Below are 16,682 nucleotides of genomic sequence, written 5' to 3'. Positions count from 1 at the left end.
TGTTGCTTTATGCAGATTTTACTCTACTTAAAAAAAAATACCTTTAATTCTTAGGAGAAGTTACTTTGATTGGTTTTTCTCTTAAGTTTTCAGGCCTTGATCTGTCAATTTAGCTTAGAATTCTAGTGTTGGTTATGTTACTAGCTTTTGATTTTATATATAGGTTACTTAAAGTAGCAGGCTGTTTCTATGTTGCCTGTCATGTATTTTGGTTGTTTTCCAATGCAACCAGTTACCTGATTCAGCGTATTTTACATTGGCCTAAAGCAAAATTACGAGGGTATATCTATTGGCTGGAGATGTATGGGCTGGGAGTAAGCCTAGTTATAGTTCTTTCTAATTTGATTGTTGTGTTTTTTCTCCTTACCTTGTAAATTATTTTTCTGATTCTCAGTCTGGATGATGGAGGCTTGCCAGTGCTTCGGTTTTCAAATTCTGTACCTTAAAAAAAATACGTACTATTTGGATCATATTCCAAGTCAGCCACCACATTCTTATAGTCACAATTTTTGTCAAAAAGTTTTGTTTAATGATGTTTAGACAGTTTATTGGTTGTTTTTAACCCGTTAACTCCATGCTACTTTATTTTAATAGGTACCTTAGCCTCATTTAGCTCCATGGGTCACTTTCACAAGGAATACAATTCAGTGTGTGAATGTTCTTACATAACTTTAGAAGGCTTGAATCTGTATGTTCCTGCTGACCATATGCTTATTTTCTGTTGTTCCTATTTCTCAAAATGTTCATTTACTTTGAAATTGTTTAATAACTGGTTACCTTGTTCCAGTACCTGTGATTATTGTATGTAATTTTTGTCCCCTTCTGAATTTCCTTAGATCTTTTTAATGGTCATTAAAATCAAAATTGTGATGTGGGATTATACTAATACAGAGGAGCATTGGGTCAAATTCTTCAGAAACTTGTGTTAATCTTCAGGATTTATATTCAGACTTAATAGAATTGATTCATAGATTTGAATGGTAGTTGTTGATAAACTAAATTGAGCTCCCAAACTAATATCTTCAGATATTTATGTATGTGCCTTAAGTTTTCTGTACATGAGAGGGGATAGATGACTTGTGATTTAAAAAGGGTTTTTTTAAATGTATTTTTTTAGGTCATTGTTTGGATATTAGCACCTTTGATCTAGGATTTTGAAATGTGCCACATTATAAAATTTATTCAGTACATGTATTAAAAATCAAAGGTGAAAAATACTGAAAAAATTTTATGTTAAATTCTCTTGCTCCAAAGAAGTGAGAAAAATATGACTGTTGTGTTACAACTAAAAGGAAATTAATGTTTTTTTAAATTCAGGCTAGAAATAACGTAATAGTCCAAACTTATTAAATTTACTTGTTAAAATAATTTTGACCGTATATATAAAAACTGTGACATAAGTATTAAAATAGATTATTGATAAAGTACTTCATTCATTCAACAAGCACTTACTAAGCATACTATTCACATGGTATAGTGTTTAGTGGTTTTTAATCTTAAGTTATGGGATTCTTGAAGTCATATTAAGTGCTTTGGTTTTATAGTAACCTTTTTTACTTTTATTTTAGATGCCTGGAATGATGTCGTCAGTAATGCCTGGAATGATGATGTCTCATATGTCTCAGGCTTCCATGCAGCCTGCCTTACCGGTAATCATGTGAAAATAACTATTTTCTGTGAAGTAATGTTTTGATTGATTGCTTTTATATATGGAATAATAATACCTATATACTTGATAGGCAATCATGTTAGCCGTTGAAGTGCCTGTGTAGTACTGTAATAAAATACGAGAATTACTGTGGACTTTCAGTTTCTTTTCTTTTCTTTGTATTTTTGAGACAGAGTCTTGCTCTGTCAACCAGTCTGGAGTGCAGTGAGTGACATGATAACAGCTCACTACAGCCTCAACCTTCCGGGCTCAAGCAATCCTCCAACCTCAGCCTTCTGAGTAGCTGAGACCACAGGCACGTGCCACCACGCCGAGCTAATTTTAAATTTTTTTTATAGAGATGAGGTCTCCCTGTGTTGCCCAAGCTGGTCTCAAACTCCTGAGCTCAAATTATCCTCCTGCCTTGGCCTCCCACAGGGATGACAGGCATGAGCCACTGTGCTTGTCCTGGATTTAGTTTCTGTAACTTCAATGATAGGCATTTAGATTTTTTCCTATATTGATATTATATGTACATTCTTAATTATTAGGTTAATTCTGTATTAAGACCAGAATACTGAAAAGTATACAATGTGAGCCAGAAACATTTTATTGGTCTGATAACATGTAAGTTTTAAAGGGTAAACATTTACTTCACTGAGTGCTAATTAAAAGTTGGTATAATATGATTTAATACTAGATTTAGAAATCAAGATTTAATTGGAAATCCACATTCTGAGACTTCAGCTGTGGCAAATTAATTAGAAAATCTATTAAACAGCCTTACCACCTCTATCGGGTAGTATAGTAATATAAATTATTACGAAATTCAAGTTTAACTTCTTTATTCTTTATGTGGTTGTAATGAACAGATGTGACATACTCCCTTGAGGTGGTAAGTTTGCAATGTCTTTCCCAAAATCCTAAGACGAGATATATTTCAAAAATTCTTTATAATACTGGAAAGTAACACATTGCATATAATATGTAAACATTTCCTGCGAGGTCCAGGGCAATGCCGTCTAACTTAATAATGTTAGTATTTTTGCAGCTAAACTAAACTGAAGTGGGATAAATGAAGTTTGTGGAGTTTCATGTTCATTTAGGGCAGGTTTTGCCACTGTAGTGAGTTTTGGTACCATACTTGAAAAAAGTTGGTTTTCAGAGGGTTTTGGTTTCCAGAATTGTGGGTAAAGCGTTGAGGACCTTGTGTATACTTGGTGACCATATAACATTTAAACTACTCCCGTAGCCTCAGTTTGCTTATCTCCTTTACAATTTATAGCAAGCTCGGGGAACTGAGACCACTAAAAGTTTCGCTAAGAATCTTTGAGTCACAGGCTTGAGGATTATACATAGCAGGTACTGATTTCACTATGCTTTATGAGGAACTTATATAAAATACACTTTAAAAGAGATGAATAACACTAATTTCATTTTTCTTCTTACAGCCAGGAGTAAATAGTATGGATGTAGCAGCAGGTATGTATACTATGTATGGTGGTATGTGTTAGACCTCATTTGGACAGTAGCAGCCCTATTATAATGAGGAGTAAAAAAAGCAGGATCTCTTGGACTTTATATAACCTCCTTTTTCTTTTTTCCGCAATAGGAAACTGGGATAGCGTTGACAATTGAAGTCTTTTTGTTGTTGTTGTTTTGAGATGGAGTCTCGCTCTGTCACCCAGGCTGGAGTAAGTGGCAATCTCGGCTCACTGCAGCCTCCGCCTCCTGGGTTCAAGCGATTCTCCTGCCTTAGCCTCTCAAGTAACTGGGACTACAGGTGCACGTCTGGCTAATGTTTGTATTTTGGTAGAGACTGGGTTTCATCATATTGGCAAGACTGGTCTCGAACTCCTGACCTTGTGATCCGCCCACTTCGGTCTCCCAAAGTGCTGGGATTACAGGCGTGAGCCACCGCGCCCGGCGATAATTGAATTCTTAGGAAATTTTTACAGTTTTAGGTCAGGAGTTCTGGACCCAATTAGGTCTGCAGATATTATTTGGCCCACACAATGTTCTTCAATTTTGTAATTATTGCTAACATTTGTAGTCTGCAGATTTTGAGTTTGAATTTATTTTGAAAAGTTGGATGATCTGACTATTCAATACTTAACAGTAGTCCTGTCAACACAGTAAGTGCTCGGAGAGTATATGTTAAATGAACTCTGGTTGAGTTCATATTTGTACTCAGCAAGCATTAGAATGACGTAGTGACTCCATTCTGTAGTATGAGCTCTCCTTGGCATTCTAGACTACTTCAGAGTTAGTTTTCTGTCATCTCCTTGGCCCTTGTATTGATAGCCATTGGAGTAAATATCAGTTCCCAATAACTGGCCATTTTGACTCATAAGATTTTAATATATATTAATAATGCCTCCAGTATCATGAATACATAGCTGTCCACATAAATTAATATTCCAGATGCCGAACTTCATCCCACGATTATGACAAGATTGTGTTCTGTTATAAACAGTATTGGTTGAAAGGTGTTGAAAATGTACTGTGTGCTTTTCTCTGGGTTCAAATGGGACTTAATTGATTTTTTGAAGATGTTTCACAGATTTCATTATTTAAACTAAAATGTTCTGAAATACCTAATACAATTATTTTCTTTTATTTAGATATCTAGAGCTGGGTACTGTTACCCTCAGTAATCCTGGAAAATTACATAATTTTTGTTTTTAGTTACTTTTAAAATGCTTTGGCTCTACAGTGATTTTCTATACTAGCTTCTTTTGAGTGTACTCAGTATATACAAACTTAGTTTTGTTTTGTTTTACATACAATCTCCGTCTTTATTTTATTTACATGTTTAAATTACTAGTTTCTAAAGTTTAAGATTATTATTAGGAGTTTTGTGACTAACATGCATTTCAAAATCTCTTAAGGAGTTTTCTGTAGTAGTATAGAGGACAGTAACATCCAATAGAACTTTCTGCAGTGATGGAAATGTTCTGTAATCTGTACTGCTTAATACAGTAGCCACTAGACACATGTAATTATTGTGTATTTGAAATGTGGCTGGTGCAACTGAGGAACTGAATTTTCTAAATTTTATTTAATCTTAAATTTTAATTTAAAGGGATGTCTGGTGTCTGATCGCTGTTGTGTTGTACAGCAGAAATCTGGAATTCAGATAAAGTTATCAGGAATCTAAAGCTGTAGAATCAGTGGTAGAGGCATTATTGTGCTTTGGTAATATACTTAGTAGAGAAAGAGGAATAAGAAACATAGTCACCTATTATAGTAAGGAAAGGAGAAATAAAAGGCAATGTTGAATACTTCTCAGACTGCCTCCAAGTGAGTTTGTAGATTGAAAGTTCAAACTCTGAGAATGTTTTGCACTATAGATGTTTATTTTGTGGGAAAGATAGCTAGCACATAGTTCATATGAGATAGTCTCAAAATCTTGAGGATGAGGAGGAATAAGTACTATGAATATATGAATAAATATTAAAACTTATGAAGGAGAGCATGATTTATCATGGTGTAAATACTTTGCCTGTTTTTTATTTTTTAGGTACAGCATCTGGTGCAGTAAGTACTCTTTAAACGTTTGTAATATTTTAATTTTAGTATACTTTAACCTACTTTACAATTATTCTTTTTTCTGCTCTAAGGATTATCTGCTAAGTCTTTGCATTAATCCATAGTTTTCCCTTTTCCCTTTTTTTCTATGATAAGGATTGAAAAATTTATTTATTTTAAAATCTAGTTTCGGTGGGGCTTAATGAGAGATGAGAATCATACGTATCAACTTTTAAAAGGATTTAAATTCTTCCCATCACATTTAGAAGGGAAGCGGAACTTGTAGGTGCACAGTACTTAACCTAGTAATTACAAATTAAGCATTACATTAGGAGATAATCTTTTTTTTTTTTTTTTTTTTGAGACAGAGTCTCGCTCTGTCACTAAGACTGGAGTGCAGTGGTGCGATCTTAGCTCGCTGCAGTCTCCGCCTCCTGGGTTCAAGTGATTTTCATGTCTCAGCCTCCTGAGTAGCTGGGCCTACAGGCACCTGCCAGCATCCCTGACTAATTTTTGTATTTTTAGTAGAGGCGGGGTTTTGCCATGTTGGCCCGGCTGATCTTGAACTCCTGGCCTCAAGTGATCTGACTGCCTTAGCTTCCCAAAGTGCTGGGATTACAGGCGTGAGCCACAGTGCCCGAGAGATGTTAGGCGATAATTTTATTTTTTTAATGTATATATATATGGATAGGAAAATTTATGTACCTTAATTTAAAAACATTTTTGCTATTTTGCTATTCCTTAAAGATCAATGAAAGGAAGAGTTTTGTTTATAATCTCATTTAATCATAATGTTCCTGAGAGGTAGCTGCTATGCTACTGTTACAGTTAACAGAATTGATTGCAAATGTTTTTCGCATTTGGAGAGAAGATTTTAAATTAAGAATTTTATTTAAATGCTTTAAAAACATTCTTGTGTCTTTTGCCTTAAAAGTTGAATGGTTGCAAAATATCCCTTTGGGTTTTTTTTGTTTGTTTGTTTTTCTGAGACAGAGTCTCACTCTGTTGCCCAGGCTGGAGTGCAGTGGCTCAATCTTGGCTAACTGCAACCTCCACCTCCCGGGTTCAAGCGATTCTCCTGCCTCAGCCTCTTGAGTAGCTGGGACAACAGGCATGTGCCACCATGTCCGGCTAATTTTTGTATTTTGTAGAGATGGGGTTTCACCATGTTGCCCAGGATGGTCTTGAACTCCTGTCCTCAAGTGATCCGCCACCTCGACCTCCCAAAGTGCTGGGATTTCAGGCATGAGCCACTACGCCCAGCCCATTTGGTATTATTCTACTATAAGTACCTGCTTTTATTTTTGAAAAAGGATAACTTAATGGTTTTTTTTTTTTCTTATTTAAATAATGCAGGCTCATTGGGAGGAAAACAAAGCAGACATAAGTTAAAAAGGAAGTAAAATTCATCCTTAATTTTTGGACCATGAGGGAACCACCACCATTAATACCTTAGCTGAAGATCTTTTTGTGTGTTACTTAAGCATAGACAAATACATACACATTTTACATAATTGGTTCACGTTATATGTGCTTAAGTTATTTGTTAAATACACTTTTTCTTGTTTAAAAGTTTTTTGTGAAAATCTGTGTAAGTTCCTTAATGTAGGTGTAATTTTTTAAATGACTTTATAAAGTATTCTTTGGCATAGAGACACATTAAACCATTCACTTATTAATGGAAATTCTATTTACATCTAGGATCCCCTCCCAATTATGAACAATTTTTTTTTTTTACACCTAAGAAAGATTCCAGGAATAACATATTCGGGACGGATCGTGTGTAACTAGTCATGTTGTTTTTCAAGAATATAAAAAGACATATCTACTAATGGTGTAGTACCATGTCTTTTTCTTCAAGAATCTCTAGCAGCAATAGCCAGTATCACTCATTTGAATTTTAGTGAGTGGACATGGGTTTAAAGTGATAGTTTTTCTTTGATTCTTAATGAGATTGAACATTTTATTTGGTATTTGGATTTCTCTTCTGTTAACCTGTCCCTGTCCTTTCCTGTTTTTAGGTTGGGTTATTTTTTATTTTTTCCTGTAAAATTCGTTTTAAGAGTTTTTCAAATGTTATTGATGTTAACCCTTTAATAATCATGAATTTCAGATATTTTTCTTAGTCATTGGTCTGTTGATTTTGCTTTTAATGATCTTGCCACATAACCTTTTAGTATGTTAATGTAGTAATTAGATAGGTTATCTCTTTTAGCTGATGAGTTTATTGAAATTTTTACAAAAGTTTCCTCATTGTATTTTCTTGGAAGATTCTCATTGCTTTTTTTTTAATCATTAAGTGTTTGATTCATCTGGAATATCTGTCTATAAGATGGATAGCCAGTTGTGTCAGCTATCAAACCAGTTTTTCTGACTTTAATTGAAAGCTCTTTATTGTCATATTTAAATTCTCACGTATTCTGGGATTTATCTCTGTGTTTCCTTTTCCACTGTTTATTTCTATTTGTGTATTTCTAAACCAATATTAATACTTTTCCTGGCCAGATGCAGTGGCTCATGCCTGTAATCTTAGCACTTTAGGAGGCTGAAGTGGTAGGATTTCTTGAGCCCAGGAGTTTGAGACCAGCCTGGGTAACATGGTGAAACCCCATCTCTACAAAAATACAAAAATTAGCCAGGTGGCATACTCCTGTAGTCCCAGCTCCTTGGGAGGCTAAGGTAGGAGAATTGCGTGAGCCCAGGAAGATTGAGCCTGCAGTGAGCCGAAATCATGCCACCACCACACATTAGCAGGGAGACCCCATCTCAAAATAAAAAACCCACAAATTTCTTTATTAAGGGATATGTTTTTCTTGGTTTCCAGACATGAGACTTTGTTTAAAAAATAGATACTGTTTTTTTAGAGCAGTTTTTGGTTTATAGCAAAATTGAGTGGATAGTAGAGTTCCCAGATTATTACCCCCCACAAAGAACTTGCTGTCTGGCACTGTCAGCATGTCACACCAGATTGGTACATATGTTACAATTGATGAATATACAATGACAAATTGTTACCATCCAAAGTACAGTTTATATCAGGGTTCACTGTTAATATTGTACATCCTATATATTTTGACAAATGTATAATGAATATGTATGTATCAGCCATTGCAGTATCACACAGAATAGTTTCATTACCCTAAAAATCAGTGCTCTGCCTATTCATTTCTTGTTGCTCTACTCCAGCAACCATTTTTTTTCTGCCTTCATAGTTTTGCTTTTCTAAGAATTTCATATAGTTGGAATCATACAGTATTTAGCCTTTTCAGATTGGCTTCTTAGTAATATGCATTTAAGGTTCCTCCATTGTCTTTTTATGGCTTGATACTTCGTTTGTTTTTCTCACTGAATTATACTCCATTATCTGGGTGTACCACACTTTATCCATTCATGTACTGAAGAACATTTTGGTTGTTCCCCAGATTTGGTCATTATGAGTAAAGCTGCTATAAACATACATGTACAGATTTTCTGTGTGTACATAAGTTTTCAACTAATTTGGGTAGATATTAATGAGGAGCACTGTTGCTGGATTGTGTAGTAAGAGTGTGTTTAGTTTCGTTAAGAAACCTTGAAATCGTCTTCCAAAGTGGCTGTACCACTCTGACTTCCTAACAGCAATGAATGAGAATTCCTGTTGTACCACACCTTCACCAGCATTTGATATCAGCGTTTTGGATTTTTCATTTTAATAGGTGTATAATGTATCTGGCTTTAATTTGTGGCTAATTGTATGTGATGTGGAGCATCTTTATTGGCTATCTTTACATTTTTGGGAAAGTGTTTCTTTGGATCTTTTGCCTATTTTTTAATCCGATTGTTTTTTTATTGTAGAGTTTTAAGATAACTGGTTTTTATCAGATAAGTCTTTTGCAACTATTTTCTCCCAGTTTGTGGCTTATCTTCTCATTCTTCAGATTAACAAAGCAGAAGTTTCTAATTTTAATGAAAACTAAATTTGTTATTTCAGCCCATCAATTATTTCATGGATTATACCTTTGGGGAACTTTTTTTTATGAGCTATCCTTATTGCATTATGATCAGAAAGTACAGTCTCTAAGATGTAAAGTTCTTTACAGTTTATTAAAGCTTCATATATGTTGTCGTTCAGGGCTAGTTTTTAAGAATATTCTGTGTGCTATATAAAGTTACTTTGTTATTCCTGCATCTTGGCATGTCTTTCATCTGCTTGGATCTACATAAGAAGATAGCGAATTAAAATCTTTAGCTAGAAAAGATGAGTCATCTCTTTCTCCCTGTATTTTTCTGTTGCTTCTCTCTGAATTTCAAGGTTAAATTGCCATATGCCTATGTGTTTAGGTAATTTTTCATCTGTTACTTTTTACCAGTATATAGTCTCCCACTTTTCCATTATGATTTTTGTTTTAACTTCTGCTTAGATAAGGTAAATAGGTACCCTATTTTTAAAGTTTGTTTGCTTTGTAAAAATGTGTTACAAGCCTGGGCAACAAAGTGAGACCCTGTCTCTACAAAAAAATAAAAAATTAGCTGAGCATAGTGGTGTGTGTCTGTAGTCCCAGCTACTCAGGAGGCTCAGGAGGGAGGATCTTTTGAGCCCAGAAGCTTGAGGCTGCAGTGAGCTGTGATCATGCCACTACACTCCTGCCTGGGCAACAGAGTGAGACCCTTTCCCAAAAAAAAGAAAAAAAATGTTACATTGTGAGTACAGAATTTTTCCTATGTTTATTTTAACCTAGTTATCATCTATGCAGATTATTTTGTGTATTTGTCTTGTGACCAATGACATTACCAGATTTCCTTATCAGTTCAAATAGTATTTAAAAACTGTAATTAGATTTCACTGGAATTTTATATATATAAAAATAGCAGTAAAGGCAAGAGAACTTTACTTCTCCAAAATTTGCACCAGTAATTTCATTTTATTGCTGTGGTATATTTGCCAGAATTTTAGTGATTCCAGGTGTGCTTTTGTGATTTTAATGGAAGTGGCTTTAGGGTGATAACTGATTGCCTTTTATCATTTAGGTTTTTTATTTCTTAAATTATTTCATTTGAGCATTTTGTTTTTTTTATTTTTTGAATACTTGTGAACTTAGTTTTCTGGGTGTGATTTGATCATACCATAGTGGAATCACATACTTGTTTTTTTATTTGATTAGATAATGGAAATAATTTCTTCTGTAGATTTTCTAATATTGAACTACTCTTGTACTACAGTAAATTCTGCTTGGTCAGAGTGTATATGTTGTTAAATTTACATTCATGATGCTCTTCTGGTATCTTTTCTGTTTCTTTTTAATTAATGGAGAGCTTTTCATCTTTTTCCCCCTAAAATCTGAAATCCCGATATAAAATTGCAATTCTGTGTTCTTTAAAGGTTGTATAACATTCTGCTGTGAAACCATCTGGTTTTGTATCTTTCTCTTGTTTCTGTGTTGTTGGGATGTTCAAGTGTGATGTGCTTTTTCTGGGGTGAATTTTGGTAAAGTGGTTTGCTTGGAAATCATTTTCTCTAGGTTTTGATTGTTTTTAAATCTGTATCTGTGATTCTATTTTTCCTCAATTCTGATTATTATTTGGCTTTTTCTTTTTCTTTGCTTTTTTTTTTTTTTGAGACAGAGTTTTGCTCTTGGTGCCCAAGCTGGAGTGCAATGGCACAATCTTGGCTTACTGCAACCTCCGCCTCCCGGGTTCAAGTGATTCTCCTGCCTCAGCCTCCCGAGCAGCTGGGATTACAGGCGTGCGCCACCACGCCTAGCTAATTTTTTATGTTTTAAGTACAGTAGAAATGGAGTTTCACCATGTTAGCCAGGCTGGTCTCGAACTCCTGACCTCAGGTGATTTTCCCGCCTCGGCCTCCCAAAATGCTGAGATTACAGGCAGAAGCCACCAAGCCTAGCCAGCTTTTTAATATTTTCCTTATTTAGAGTAGTAAGGGGATTTTTCTATTTATTCAGTGTTTGGAATTTAGCCATTTTTTCCTAGTTTTCATAAATTCAGCTTATACATTGTACAAATGTGTGTGTATATGTGTTTGTCTCCATGACACATAGAAGGTTGAGTTTGAATATATTTATTGAATTTCTTTAAAACCTTCTTTGTGTCTTATTGACTAGCTTTTTCTGAACCTGAAGAGCTTATTACTTGTGATAGTTATATGTGCATGCTTTTTTCCTTATGCCCAGTTTTCTTTGCATTTCAAATGATTTTTCTGTATATATTTTTGCCACTATATCATTTGGCACTGCATTTTAGACATTTTCTATTTTATTATAAATAAGATAATCAGTAATATGAATGGACCATAATTGACCTGTTTTCCTATGGGTGGACATTGAGTTAACTGTAATTCTTCACCATTACACGTAATGATCTTGTAAACAACGTCCTTGTACGTATTTGCAACAATATGAATAGAAGTTTTCAGAGTGAAATTTCAGGTTCAAGTAAGTGGTGATGTTTGCATTTTTAATATCTGTAAGAACTGCTGAATTGCCTTTATGCTAATTTCATTCCCAGCGGTAGCACGTGAAAATACCCTTTTTCTCACTCTTCTTTCACATTGTATATTAATGGTCTTTGTCATTTATCTGATGAGCAGAAAGTTTTCATTAATGTGTGGTTTTTTGATTGGCTAGTGAAGTTGAACATCTAATATATTAACTGTATTCTGTCTATGGCCATGTTTATTTTTCCAGTAGACTCTGTTTTCATATTGATTGTCGATATAGTAAGGATAATTTTATCCCTTATTTTGCTGATATACTCTCAATTTATCTACCTACTCGCCCAAAAATCTTGTTTTAATTGATTTCCCAGAACTGTTGTTTCATATCTAATTTTTTATTAGCACAATAACTGTTGGTAATAAAATAATTGTGGTTTTGAAAAGCAGTTCGACGTTCTAGTGTCATTTCCCAAGTCCCTATGAGCAAGTTACTAGCCTTACTAAACCTTGGTTTTCTTATCTATAGAAAGATAGTAATTATATTTGCGTTGTAGTGTAGTTAGTTATAAGGCTTAAATAAATAGGTAAAGAATATTAAGTTGATTTCTATTTGTTTTATTAGCTTGTGTCTCCTCTCCCTCCTCATCATTTGGTCAGCTATACAGTGTCCTTTTCTTTTTTATTCTTTTATTTCCTCATGGTTTTGCTGATTTTGCTCTTTCCTTGATGCTCCTTAGCAGATGTGACTTGGAAAGTTGAAAGTAGTCTACACAATTTTGCGGCTTATGGTAGAACTCTGTTTAGGTAGTGCAGTTTTGAGATGCTACTGAGATCATTAGTTGTTTTTAAAAGAAAAATAAACCCCTTTATCTGTCTTAACGCCATTTAATTTGTGAAATAAAGCATTACCATATAGTTGAAGTTTCCACACTTGTGTTTCTAATCGCACCAACTTTTGATGAAAATAAATTAAAGCAGGCTAATAGCAGAAAGCCAGATTATTTTTCCAGCACCTGTTTTATATTTGCTTAAGAGATATTGTGGTGGTTTTATCCAGTATGAAGTGCTAGAATTTAACACAGCTTTGGAATTATCTAATAATCCTGCTACAACATGCAGAAATTTATTGCAGACGGGACTGTCTAGTTGGGAGACAGTGACAGATCATCAGGCATTACATTCTCATAGGGAGCATGCAGCCTCACATGCACAGGTCACGATAAGGTTTGCACTCCTATGAGAAACTAATGCCACCGCTGATAGGACAGGAGGCAGAGCTCACGAGGTGATGTGAGTGATGGAGAGCGACTGCAAATACAGATGAAGCTTTGTTTGCTCGCCCACTGCTCACCTCCTGCTGTGCAGCCCTGTTCCCAACAGGCCACGGACTGGAACTGCCCCATGGTCCATGGCCTGGGGTTGGAGACCCCTGCTGTAATCCATAGTATCTGTGACCTCCATTGTCAGGGTAGCAGTTGTGCATGAGTAAACAGCAAAAGTGCCCACATCAAAAGAATGGATGTCATTGGTTTCAAAGAAAATCATAAAAGTGACGTCACTCCCTTAGTAGCTAGGAATAAAATGATTATGGTGAGAAAATCGGTAAAGAAATGAATCACATATGTTCAGTCACATTCCCAAAACAGAAATCAAAACTAAGTGAGCTCTTACTCTAAAGTTGATAAGAAAAAATAAAAAATCAGCCTTTTATATAAGGTACAAAAGGCATTAAGAACCTGTACCAGTGACTTTTCACTTGTTTTATGATTTTTTAAAAGATATACTATATTACCAATATATTTGATGCTAAAGAGCTTATATTTGGAATATAATGGATATCAGCCACTCTGACACAGAAAGTCTCAGTGTGAGGAAATTTAAGGGATCTCTTAAGTACTTTATTTGCCTATTTTTCTTGTTATGTTTGCATAAAAGTGGTATATGGTAAAATTAATGTGCTAGTAAGACTGTAACTTTAAATAAGTTTGAAGTAGAATCCAAGTGATAAAAAAGCATATGATCGTTTGATAGCGATTTTATTTTTTCTTAAGAGGTTTGTACAATAATATGTCTTAGATTTGAGGAAATACTATATAAATAATTTTTGTTACCCTCCTTCAAGTATAGTTAAATTTGTCACCATCTGAAAAATCTGGTGCTTGGAACTAGATTTACAACCTTTGATATCATCTAGTAAATCATTCATTCATGATGCCTTTTAAAACTTTTAATCAACTTTTATCTGAGGGATGTCTAGTGTTTCCTGAAGTATCATTAGCAACTTCTAGTAGGTTCTTAGTGTGTTCTGTTGACCTTAATAGTGGATTTATATTCTATAGTTTCATTCATGTAAAATTTTATCTCATCTGTCTTGTTTTGAGGCATTCACATACAAGTTTTATCCCTGTCAAATTTCATCTTGTTGATAGTTAAATTCTGATTGTTGTCCAGAAGCTGTGTTTTCCAGTTTTGACAGCTGTGTCTTTCTTTATGGCATGTCAATTAGAACTTTGTCTAAGTTGATACAAGGATTCCTTGGACTACAGTAGATGAATAAATGATCACATGGTCAGTTCAACTATATTAACATCTAGTTCCTATGTTTTCTTTATCCACTAGGCACAGATTTGTATTCTGAAAGATTGTCTTGTGTATGTAAGCTATAAAGTTACTGTTCTTTGGAGAGTAGTCTTATCTTTGTAATTCAGAGAGATCCTGAAACTTGAATTTACCCATGCTGCTTTTGAAGTACTCTAAAAACATTGTCAGTTCCTTTCCTACTTGTATTGATGAATTATTCTAGATTACTTAAACTGTCAAAATATGCCCAGTTTATACTTTTAATTGATTTATTAATATATTTATTGCCTTGAAACTAATCATACTGATATCGTCAATGACATTATTACATAATTTACATCTTTTTATAATCTTTGTTCTTTAGAAATCAATGTGGACTGAACATAAATCACCGGATGGAAGGACTTATTACTACAACACTGAAACCAAACAATCTACCTGGGAGAAACCAGATGATCTCAAAACACCTGCTGAGGTAAAAGTTTGAGGGCTGGAATTTAGGGACTGTCAAGTAGACTGGGGCATATTTTTTAGGATTTTGTAAGTAGTTGATTATGAAAGAGCAGTACTACTTAAATGTCAGAAGAGGATCTGTAAAGACATTCAGAAACAAAGAGGGTTAGTATAGTTACACCAATCAGGAAGAAGAATAAAACTCATCAGAATAATTTTATTTACTGATTTTGTCCCACCTTAGGAAACCTAGTAGAGTGGGATCAATTTTAAAAAGGTGATTTAAATAATAAATTGGAAGTGGGGAAGACTGTTTCTTTCCCTGCCTCCCCCCCTTTTTTTTGTTTCTATTTATAGCAAAACTGGGTGATTTTAAATGACTTCTGCTGAGTTCTTAAATTTCCACTAGGGTTAAGAGTAGTGGAGATGAAATTAAGTTACCTACAAATACTTCCTTCTCTTAGAGTGGGAAGTTTTCTCTTTGTAGGAAATGCCCTTTTAAAAAGTGTGTTTTTATTTCATTTTGTGCTGTAAGTTTTACCATTCAAAATATACAGATATTGAAGAAAAAGTTAAGATTGAAGGAATAAACTGAATTAAGCAGTGTCCATGTTGTTTAATTAGAAACTCTGGGGTGCTAAGTAAGTAAGAGTTGATCTGGCATTCCAGGCTATGCTTAAGTTTCATCCTAGCTGGTGGTATACCTTTTTGTTTTCTTCTCTTCCTAATTAAGGAATTTGAGAAGGTAAAAGTATTTTCCAGGTTGCCATACTAATATGCACAGCAGTGCTTGGGAGAGGAGGTTGGTCGATTTTTAAAAATGTGTATTCCAATACTGATTTATAGTCAGTGATATTAATTATATACTTTGTCCAAGACACTGTTTGTCTGGATTCAAGCTTTTGAATAGATTTCTCATACTACCCTAACAGGTTTTGTTTATTCGATTTTAAGTATATTATACCTATGTGTTTTCTTACATAAGTTAATTCATTCATAAACTACGAAACTGAAATCTAAGCATGACTAAACTAGATTTTGGTTTTTTCCAACTTTTATGGTTTTCCAACTAGTATTAGTATTTGAGAAGTCTGTTAAATATGGATGATAATCTTGACCTACAATGGGGTGTGAATGGTAAGAGTAAATAGGATTTGAAATTCATGTAGAACTGGTTTTGAATCTTGTCTTTGCTTTTTAACGAGTATATTACCTTAAACAAGTTACTTTCTGACTTCAAGTTAACAGTCCCTAGATATAGAATTATGTTATATATCTTGCAGTGTTACAAAGATTAAATAATGTATTCAAATTACATCACTCAGTGCGTATTCAATAATTGATAGTTTATATTATTACCATCATCTCACAAGTTTTAGAATTGTATCAATTGGTAATTTCTAGTGAAAACAGCCATGCCATGCAATTGATCAGTGATGTTAAATATATTATTATTAACAATGAAGTTTTTCCTCTTTAGCAACTCTTATCTAAATGCCCCTGGAAGGAATACAAATCAGATTCTGGAAAGCCTTACTATTATAATTCTCAAACAAAAGAATCTCGCTGGGCCAAACCTAAAGAACTTGAGGATCTTGAAGGTAAAATGGGGAAAAGTAGTTTTTAATGTATGTGTTTTATATGTATATGCCATTCACTTTGAAACAATTCCCCCAGAATAGGATTGTTCAAACAAAGACCCCTTTTTTTTTTTTTTTTAATTAATTAAATGACTAGAACATTTAAAATGGCGTAACAGTTTTTTGGGCTCTTATTTTCTTGTTGCTTTAGATCTCAGTTCTATAGATTTTAAATAGATTTTTATTTGATTTGATTCCACTGAAACTAGGATACCAGAATACCATTGTTGCTGGAAGTCTTATTACAAAATCAAACCTGCATGGTGAGCTGCTTTGATAATTCATTTTCTGTCATACTTAACATTTTTATTAGAGTGTGTCACTAATATTCACTAACCATGATTGGATAAATCTGCAGTGAAAAATCTCTAAGAATTCTTTTCATTAAAGGGTTATATTA

The 16,682-nt window shown here is 34.1% G+C and overlaps 1 protein-coding gene across 15 annotated transcripts in view; it reads left to right on the top strand.

The window, feature by feature from the left end:
- The window catches only part of PRPF40A (pre-mRNA processing factor 40 homolog A), a 64,450-nt gene that overhangs the window by 23,059 nt on the left and 24,709 nt on the right, over positions 1-16,682 (top strand). For 8 of the 15 annotated variants that reach the window (XM_015110126.3, XM_015110127.3, XM_015110125.3 and 5 more), the window contains 6 exons: positions 1,569-1,649; positions 3,100-3,130; positions 5,172-5,188; positions 14,554-14,664; positions 16,123-16,243; positions 16,492-16,545. In XM_015110126.3, the coding sequence (XP_014965612.2) occupies positions 1,569-1,649; positions 3,100-3,130; positions 5,172-5,188; positions 14,554-14,664; positions 16,123-16,243; positions 16,492-16,545 (415 nt within the window). The remainder of the gene's footprint in view (positions 1-1,568; positions 1,650-3,099; positions 3,131-5,171; positions 5,189-14,553; positions 14,665-16,122; positions 16,244-16,491; positions 16,546-16,682) is intronic. The other 7 variants (XM_028830710.2, XM_028830709.2, XM_028830708.2 and 4 more) reach the window with 1 other exon arrangement.

This window comes from Macaca mulatta, chromosome 12 (genome assembly GCF_049350105.2).
Source record: "Macaca mulatta isolate MMU2019108-1 chromosome 12, T2T-MMU8v2.0, whole genome shotgun sequence".
Classification (NCBI taxonomy): Eukaryota; Metazoa; Chordata; class Mammalia; order Primates; family Cercopithecidae; genus Macaca; species Macaca mulatta.
The sequence above is the reverse complement of the archived record's forward strand: the minus strand, read 5'-3'. Positions and strand labels throughout refer to the sequence as shown.